The sequence below is a fragment of the Sinocyclocheilus rhinocerous genome, unplaced genomic scaffold, assembly GCF_001515625.1.
Source record: "Sinocyclocheilus rhinocerous isolate Xijiao unplaced genomic scaffold, SAMN03320098_v1.1 scaffold99, whole genome shotgun sequence".
Lineage (NCBI taxonomy): Eukaryota > Metazoa > Chordata > Actinopteri > Cypriniformes > Cyprinidae > Sinocyclocheilus > Sinocyclocheilus rhinocerous.
In genome coordinates, this window is record NW_015670981.1 from 1,134,577 (window position 1) to 1,143,700 (window position 9,124).

General features: G+C 32.9%; 1 protein-coding gene across 1 annotated transcript in view; it reads left to right on the forward strand.

The window, feature by feature from the left end:
• Nucleotides 1–8,389, forward strand: part of LOC107734522 (mitogen-activated protein kinase 13-like) — a 14,440-nt gene extending 6,051 nt beyond the window's left edge. The window contains exons 5-12 of the mRNA XM_016546495.1: nucleotides 964–993; nucleotides 2,599–2,646; nucleotides 2,735–2,849; nucleotides 4,524–4,595; nucleotides 5,104–5,183; nucleotides 6,538–6,616; nucleotides 7,938–8,111; nucleotides 8,209–8,389. Of these exons, the coding sequence (XP_016401981.1) occupies nucleotides 964–993; nucleotides 2,599–2,646; nucleotides 2,735–2,849; nucleotides 4,524–4,595; nucleotides 5,104–5,183; nucleotides 6,538–6,616; nucleotides 7,938–8,111; nucleotides 8,209–8,291 (681 nt within the window). The 3' untranslated portion in view covers nucleotides 8,292–8,389. The remainder of the gene's footprint in view (nucleotides 1–963; nucleotides 994–2,598; nucleotides 2,647–2,734; nucleotides 2,850–4,523; nucleotides 4,596–5,103; nucleotides 5,184–6,537; nucleotides 6,617–7,937; nucleotides 8,112–8,208) is intronic.
• The last annotated feature ends 735 nt before the right edge of the window (nucleotides 8,390–9,124 follow it).

The following is a 9,124-nucleotide window of genomic DNA, read 5'->3' on the forward strand; positions in this document are numbered from 1 at the left end:
CACCACCACGCGTACAGCACCCCCAACCTAAAACATCTTCCCGTGCCCCTGCTGTTAATACACTTTCATTCAAAAGTTTGGGGTCAGTAAGAAGTTATTTTTTGAGAGAGAAATTAATATTCAGCTAGGATGCATTAAATTGATCAAAAGTGACAGTAAAACAATTATAATGTTACAAAAGATTTCTAATTTAAAAAATGTATCGAGGTTTTCCCAAAAATATTGAGCAGCACAACTGTTTTCAAATTGATATTAAATAACAATGTATGTTGAGCACCACATCAGCATATTAAAATTATTTCAGATTTTTTGAAAATTCAGCTTTGTCATTTCTGGAATAAATTACATTATTAATATGTTAAGTACATATTTCATAGATAATTAATTATATTAAAATAGAACATTTTTTACATTTATTTCACAATACTACTGTTTTTACTGTATATTTGATCAAATAAATGCAGCCTTGGTGAACATAACAGACTTACTTCAAAAACATGTAAAAAATCTTAGACCCCAAACTTTTGAATGATAGTGTATGTTTGTGGAATTACCGTACATGATTCATCAGTGCACTTTATTACAAAAAAAAAAAAAGTTCCACCTCTGAAACAACTATAATCCAGTTCATTCCTGATAAATAAATTTTTAAACTTTTTTTTTTTTTTCTAAATGCATCATGTTAACAAAGTAAATTTGGATGTGAATGTGGTTTCCTGTTGACTTTAATCTGGTAAACATCTAACAAAACTAAAGCAATTGAATAATTGAGGACAAAATATGTATGTGTAAATATAGAAGTATGCTTTGGGCTTAAGATGATTGCCAGTAGGAATGGTACAATCTTTCAGATCAATCCTATTAGTGTAATCAAATACTAAAACATAACACTGTGAAAAATGTCATTATACTGATTTGTGGTATTTCTTCCTCTCTGTCCCTCTGTTTCTCTCCACTCCACAGTACATTCATGGTGCTGGCATCATTCACAGAGTAAGTGAGACTGGCAATGAATAAACAGCATCTGCTCATAATTATCATTTCCACACAGATCTGAATTAAAGACACATGGCCTCTCTTGGGATCGTTGTAGCTCTTCCCTGTGAGATGCAAATGTGCTCAGTGCGGGAGTTTTCATCTCCATGAATTACATTTACTTACTGCTAATTCGCTAATATGTATTGATCAGTGGACTATAGTATAAACGATGATTAACCACACTTCATCTCATCTGAGAAGATGAGAAAGCAGTCATTCATCTCATCTGAAGAGGAATAAGTATATTTATTAGTATATTAACTAGTTTAGCTTCAAATTTGGCTCATCCAATTAGTTTTAATATAATGGATTGCAGTTATGAGTCTTGTTTTTACTCATGTATTACAACATGTAAACCTGTTTGTTCATTATTTATGAATATATATATATATATATATATATATATATATCAGATTTAGACAGATTTGTGAACAATATTTGAGAGAAATAGGCCTTTTGTGTACATAGAAAAAGTCTTAGATCTTTGAGTTCAGCTCATGAAAAATGGGGGCAAAAACAAAAGTGTTGCGTTTATAATTTTGTTCAGTATATATATATACAAATTCCAAGTAATGAAAAGTAAATTCATGTACAAATTTGTAAAACATTATTGGATTATTAAAATAGGCATATACAGCACTGTCCAAAAGTTTGGGGTCGGTAAGATTTTTTAAAATGTTTTTGAAAGAAGTCTCTTATGCTCAACAAGGCTGTAAGTATTTCAGTATTTCAAAAATGCAGTGAAAAATGTAATATTGTGATTTGTGAAATATTATTACAGTGTAAAATAAAGTTTTTCTATTTTAATATACATTAAAATAAAATTTATTCCTGTGATGCAAAGCTGAATTTTCAGCATCATTACTCCAGTCTTCAGTGTCAAATGATCCTTCAGAAATCATTCTAATATGCTGATTTATTATCAGTGCTGGAAACTGTTGTGCTGCTTAATATTCTTTCTTTAAAAAAACATTACAAGTCTTACTGATCCCAAACTTTTGAACATCAGTGTATATGTATTTTTTTGTAACAATGTAAATTTATTTACTATCACTTTTGATCAATTTAATGTGTCCTTGCAGTATAGTATTAAAAAATTTTTTACTGACCCCAGAATCTTGAACGGTAGTGTGTATCTAAAATACAATATTAAAAATGCTCTTAGATTTGTAGGAGTGCTTTTCTGGAGACATTCTGGCGGTATGTTTTAAATAAAAATGCAAAAAATTTATGTACGCCAAGCTACAGTAGTGATTTATCCAAACTTTTTTGTTTTTTTTATTTTTACATGCGAGTTCTGAAATGTGCCATATTGTGTTTCTAAGTCTGGGCTTTCCTATCATACATTGTCTTATGAGGTAATACCAGTAATTTCCTGTTTGGTGAGGTGGTGCCTGTACATGCTCAGATCTGTTTGAAGCCGCCCGGCTCACTTTCAATGTGCAATGGAGCTTACTGGATTCAGATAAAAAATGTATTAAGAAATCCACTAAGACCTTGTGTAATTGTTCAAGAACAATGTCTTTGTAGGAAGATTCACAACACCTTTATGCATTGCAGGACCTCAAACCAGGAAACCTGGCTGTGAACCAAGACTGTGAGCTGAAGGTTTGTGCCACCATTCTTTCACCATAAAAGAGAGAAGCGTAAACCCCTGACAGTTGACAGTAACACTCTGCGTTTGGTCTGCCTGCAGATCCTGGATTTTGGCCTGGCGCGTCATGCAGAAGCAGAGATGACAGGTTACGTGGTGACGCGGTGGTACCGGGCCCCTGAGGTCATTCTAAACTGGATGCACTACACGCAGACAGGCAAGATGTTTGTCATTCATTAAAGCGTACACACCTCTTAAAATTATTACTGAGAGCTAGGTTCACTGAAAGGAAAACTTGAAATCGCATCATATGACCCCTTTAAGACATACACACCTCTTAAAATTATTACTGAGAGCTAAGTTTACTCTGTTTAGGCAAAACATTTGTGTATAAAATATGATAACACTTTAGATTAGGGAACACTCTTTACTATTAACTAGTTACAATAGCATGCATAGTGCTAGCATATGGGCTGCTTATTACTTCTTATAAAGCACACATTAATGCCTTATTCTGCACCTAAACATAACTACTACAACAACTACCTTACTGCCTATAAATAAAAAGCAATTTAGGAGTTTATTGAGGGAAACCTCTTAGTTATTAGTGTACAGTAAAACCAAAATGTATTCAGACACAATTTATTTCACAGTTTATTCGCTATAGTTTAGAAAATGGTAATAAAATATGACAAGAACTCAGAGTTAAACTGTGTCAGAACAAATTAATCTTGATAATGTCAGATGACACTTAAGAAAAACATGGTCAGGTCAAAGTGTCTGAATAATTTTTCGTCCCAAATTTTTTATAAATTTTACTGGTAGTCCACTGTATGAAGAATTTTTGGGTATAATAAGTCACAGTTTACTTTATTTTGCTGTCCTCACTTACATAAATGAACTATAGTGTCCTGCACCCACTAGTAAAAAAATATCAAAAATTATATCTGGTGTCCTATAATTTTTGGTTTGACTGTCTGTAATTTTTGGTTTGACTGTACATGTGTATTCCCAAATCTAAAGTGTTATCTAAAATATAAGGTTAAAATATAGAGTAATTATTGATTTGGTCATCTGTTATGCTCCAGTTAGTTTCTTGAAATCTGTCCAATAGCACCTCTATTGGTCTATATGAGCAGTTCTTACATGCTCTCATTGGTATTTATAGGTATAGTTCTAACATGCATTTATTTCTTTGTTTGAATAGAAAATTGATACCTACAATATCAATGTATGGACACCTTACAAATAAACGCATACAACTTATTTCTATACAAGTTTACATATGTAAATCTTTACAAATTTTCCTGAGGTTCATAGAAAATTACATTTATTGATTAATTTCTCTTTTTTTTTTTTTTTTTTACAATAATTTATATCAATCAAAACATTTTAATACTATTAAATGTATTTACTTTAATGAGTTTTAATTAATAATTTGTAAATTAATATAAAATATTTCAAATATAAAATACATGTAAATTTAAATGTGAAAATGATTAAATCTGGCAATGTTAGATAAGAGATAACATGAGACATGAGATGGCATGAATATTTTTTGTGCTAAATTATGTAGTAGTGTGTGCTAAATAAAGGTCACACTTATTTAGGCAAACAGTTCCCAACTGCATACACGGATCAATAATTTGCACTTTTAAATGTTGAATGTCTTCACAAATGCTCAGATACCCTTCCTTTATGTAGATATCAATCTTTTAATTGCAAGTTAGACGGAATGTGCTCCGATTTTTTAGTACTAAGAGCTATACTGATTCAGATTTGCCGCATGAATGTGATGTATGTCAAATGGTTTGCATTGTTTTAATGACTGGTGGTTGTAATGATTTTTAGAGTTCAATATGTGCGATTGTTGCCTTTTTCTTCTTTCTAGTGGATATCTGGTCTGTTGGGTGCATCATGGGTGAAATGTTCAATGGAAAAACACTCTTTAAAGGAAAAGACTGTATCCTTCAGCATTTACTTTGCCTCATTTATTTCCATTTTTTTTCTGAATGAACATATTCTGAGGGCTGGATTTCAAGAAAGTGTCCTCAAATATTTAAATACTTCATTAAAGGGATAGTTCATCCAAAATTTAAGTTCTGTCATTATATGATCACCCTCACGTCCTTCTAAAACCATATGTTATGTGTTATTTTAATATAAAATATAAATGTAGCTCTTCAGAAATTCTACTTTTGTGTTCCACTGACAAAATAGCATCATACAGGTTTGGAAAGACATGAAGGTCAGGAAATCATTTTAATTTTTGGGTGAACTATCCTTTTAACATTCTGTTACTTAAATTTCAAATGACTAAAGTACAGTCGGTACACAGTCGGTCATTTAGTTAATTGCGATTGCATTTAGAAATACTGTGTGCCCACTTATTCCCTTTTGTCTTGCTTGTCAAGAACAGAAATAACTTGGAAATTACATGCTGTACATTGTCTTTAACTTCTGATATTCAGACATGGACCAATTGACTCAGATAATGAAAGTAACAGGGACACCAAGTCCAGAATTTATTGAGAAACTAGAAAGCCCAGAGGTAAGACATTTTCAGTGCAACCAAATATGGTATCTTTAAAAGTGCCATAGAATGGAAAACTGTATTTACCTTGGCATAGTTGAATAATAACAGTTCTGTACATGGAAATGACATACCGTGAGCCTCAAACACTATTGTTTCCTCCTTATGTAAATCTCGTGCATGCAAAAAACCACTGAAAAATAGGCGAATCAGAACATAACACCAACTGTGACGTTACAGTCGGGATCACTAATAGTTACGCCCCCAACATTTGCATATACCCGCCCATGTTCTATGCCAGCCGCCAGCCGAACCTGCACAGCCGAATCATCAGAAGTTCTGCAGGTATTGTGAAGAAACAAGCGAGGATAATGGCGAAAATGGCAGATCATGGAAATAAATGTTATGTTCCAGGCTGTGCAGGGGATGTGATGTGCAGGGATGGGTTGGTGTCTGTATTCAGAAAGGCACGGAAAACAAATAACGCGAGCCACTATAGGGACATGTTAGCTGCTTGCTAGCGGTAGCCTGTTACATTACAATACATAAGATTTCGCTTACCACATGAACAGAGTAAGGAGAGATGACTGAGGATGATGGAATGATTTACAGATCCTGAGCACCACTGACAAGCATCTGATCTTGTAAAATGTGTGGTAAGTACTGCCGCTCTAGTTTACACAGAGCATGTGCGATCGCAAATCTCGAAAGTGAAAGTAAAGCGATCGTGCATTCAAAAGCAGTTTAAATGCCCCGCATATTAATAGCAGCTCCCTGATGCCCGCATTTTATATACAGTATAATTACCCGATATAACTGCGAGAGACAGTATTGAAATATATATATTTTACCTGTGTTTCCTTCCTGCTGTGTGAGCTACTGAAATGAGCAGCACTGTGAAACAGCCAATCAGAGCAGAGCTCAACTTTGAGCTGCACTGTGAAACAGCCAATCAGAGCAGAGCTCAACATTATTATTCATGACCCTTCCAAATAAGGTAAAAACAGACCATTTCATTCTAGGGACAAATCCTAGGGTTGTAAATGGACATGTAAAACCGTTTCTGGAGATTTTTTGCCCTTACCTGAGCCACATACCTTCTATGTAGATATCAGAGAACAATTTAAAATATTGTATCAATGCATTCTATGGCACCTTTAATACATGCTATGTCTGAATCTTGATTAAACCTGAGACTGATCGCTGATCTCTAATGCAATGCAAAATAAGATTGAGAAAAGGGTCTTGAATATTTTGTGGAAAAAATTCAACTTGAATTATTAACATTTTGCGTGACAGTTGCTGTAGCTACTGTGCTCAGCTGTCATTCCTGATCTCGATCAATGTCACCATCTTCATTGCTGTTAAATAGGCAAAGAGCTATGTCAGATCCCTGCCCTGCTACCCACGCAAAGACTTCTCGATATTGTTTCCCAGAGCCAGTAAAAAAGGTAAGTAATATGCCAATGAAAAATGACTCCTTTGTCACGTTGTCACATTTCTTGCTTAGGCAAGAGACTTTTTTCATTGTAAAACTTGTGATTTAGTTTGACAGCATAGTTGCTGCCTGTCAATGTGACGTGCCATTATTTCTGACAAAAATGACAAGATGCTGAGCAAATGCAACAGAACAATTTAAGTAAGTTTTTACATTTTTCACCAAACGTCAGGTAGAATGTCAACAGAAGGTATTAGCACACATATTCTGTACTATTGCACTGCAGAGGAAACTTCTAGATTAGTTATATATTGCAACTTGGAATTTAATAGGATTCCCAAAATTATTGAATGTCAGCCAAAAATTTTAATGACATTATTATTCAAAGTTAGTTTTCTGTAACAAACTTTGTTAACTGCAGTTATTTCTAGAATTGGTAACACTTTACAATAAAGGTTCAGTTAGATAACATTAGTTAATGCATGTTTACAGCATTTAATAATATATGTTAAATTTTCATTTCTATATATATACTAATACATTTTTAACATTTCAAGCTGTACAAATGGAATTTATAAATTAACATTAACCCTAGACTAATGCTGTAAAATAGCTAATGCATTAACTTGCATTAACTAAATGAAATTTACTGTAAGGTGTTACCCTACAAATAGTGTTATTTTACCATCATATAGTTTTTATGAATATTTTGAATTATTTAGTATTTGTATATTTTACATTTTAATTTTAAATAAAGTTTTAGTCATTTTGTTGTGAGTTTTTTTTATATTTGTATATACTTTTTTATTATTTTTATTTCAGTTTTAGTTCAAGTTGAGCTAAATGAAAATGAGAAATGCTGTTTTGGCAACTGGCTGAAATAAAATACGTTTAACTTCTTTTAGATTTTATTTCAGTTAACATTTATTTAACTTGAAGTAATTAAAAATTGTATGGTTTTAGTTGTAGTTAACTAATAACCCTGCCCTACAATTTCTAGAATTGCATTTTTAGAATATAAAAATTAAATTTCCGCAACTGGAGAAAGCACTTCAAATAAACATATATTTATATTTTTCAGATTACAATGTCTATAAGTCCACTCACATGTTTTAAAATTCGAGAAATTTTATAGTGCCATATTCTGCTACCTTGACCAACATAAATCAACTCAACTAGTGCTAATAAATAATTAAATAACTTTATAATATTGTCAAAAATAGCTCAGCTTGCCCTGTACTAATACAAATAATATTCAAATAATAATACATATATCAGCTTTTGCTATTCTAATGCTGTGGCTTTGTTTCTGACACACTGGTAACTAACCCCAGCGGTAGATCTGCTTGAGAAGATGCTGGTGTTAGATGCTGATGCTCGTCTCACTGCTGATGGTACGTTGGCACACAGTTATTTTGATGTCCTGAGGGACCCAGAGGACTGCCCAAAGCCCACACCATACGATGACAGCTACGACAACGCCACATTGCCCTTAGAAGAGTGGAAACGTGAGCAACAGATTTTACACATAGAGTTCTGCCTGCTGTACTTTATATTTGCACATATTGTGTATGTAAATGCACCGTGATCATTTTTTCATCACAGGTTTATCGTTTAAAGAAGTGAGAAGCTTTGTTCCTTTCCCGAGAAGAGACTCGAAGAGAAGAAACACACTCACAATGTCCTAGAGATGGGGGTCTGACATTATCGGCGTACTGTATTGCAAATATGCGATTTAGTCTCTGCCTCGGAACAATTTAGAATGTTTATTTACTCCTAAAAAAAAGTATCTGAATAGCAGTATTTTGTAGAATAACTGACTGCTTGAGGAATGTGTGGTACATCTGGACATTTTATTTTGATTTAGTGGTAAATGTCCTACATTTATCACCAGTGTGCATAGCACCTTAAAGGGGTCATATGATGCTGCTAAAAAGAACATTATTTTGTGTATTTGGTGTAATAAAATGTGTTTATGGGATAATTTGCTCACCCTCACACCATTTATTTAGAATTTATTCCATCCCTGTGCCATGTCAAACAACTTGTGGGCTATATTCAAAGTCATCTAAAGCAGTATGGTAGCTTTTCACAAAAAAAAAAAAACTATTTCAAATAACATGAGGGTGAATAAATGATGACAGACTTTTTTGTTTTTTAGTAAACTATCCCCTAAGTGCTATCAGATTAAAAATGCTCTATAAAAGGACAGCCATATACAGTTTCATGTGTTTTAGTTTTGTGGGTCTTAAAGTTTAAGTATCTCACAATCAGTATACTGTTAAAAAGTTTAGTGTAAGTTTTTTTTTTTTTTTGAAAGAAAGAAATTAATAGTTTTATTCAACAAGGATGCATTAAATTGACCAAATACAGTAAAGACATTTATAATGTTGCAAAATATTGGTATTTTGAATAAATGCTGTTCTTCTGAACTTTCTATTTGTCAGAGTATCCTTAAAAAATTAATTGCGGTCTCACTGACCCTGAACTTTTAAATGGTTGTGTGTGTGTATATATATAT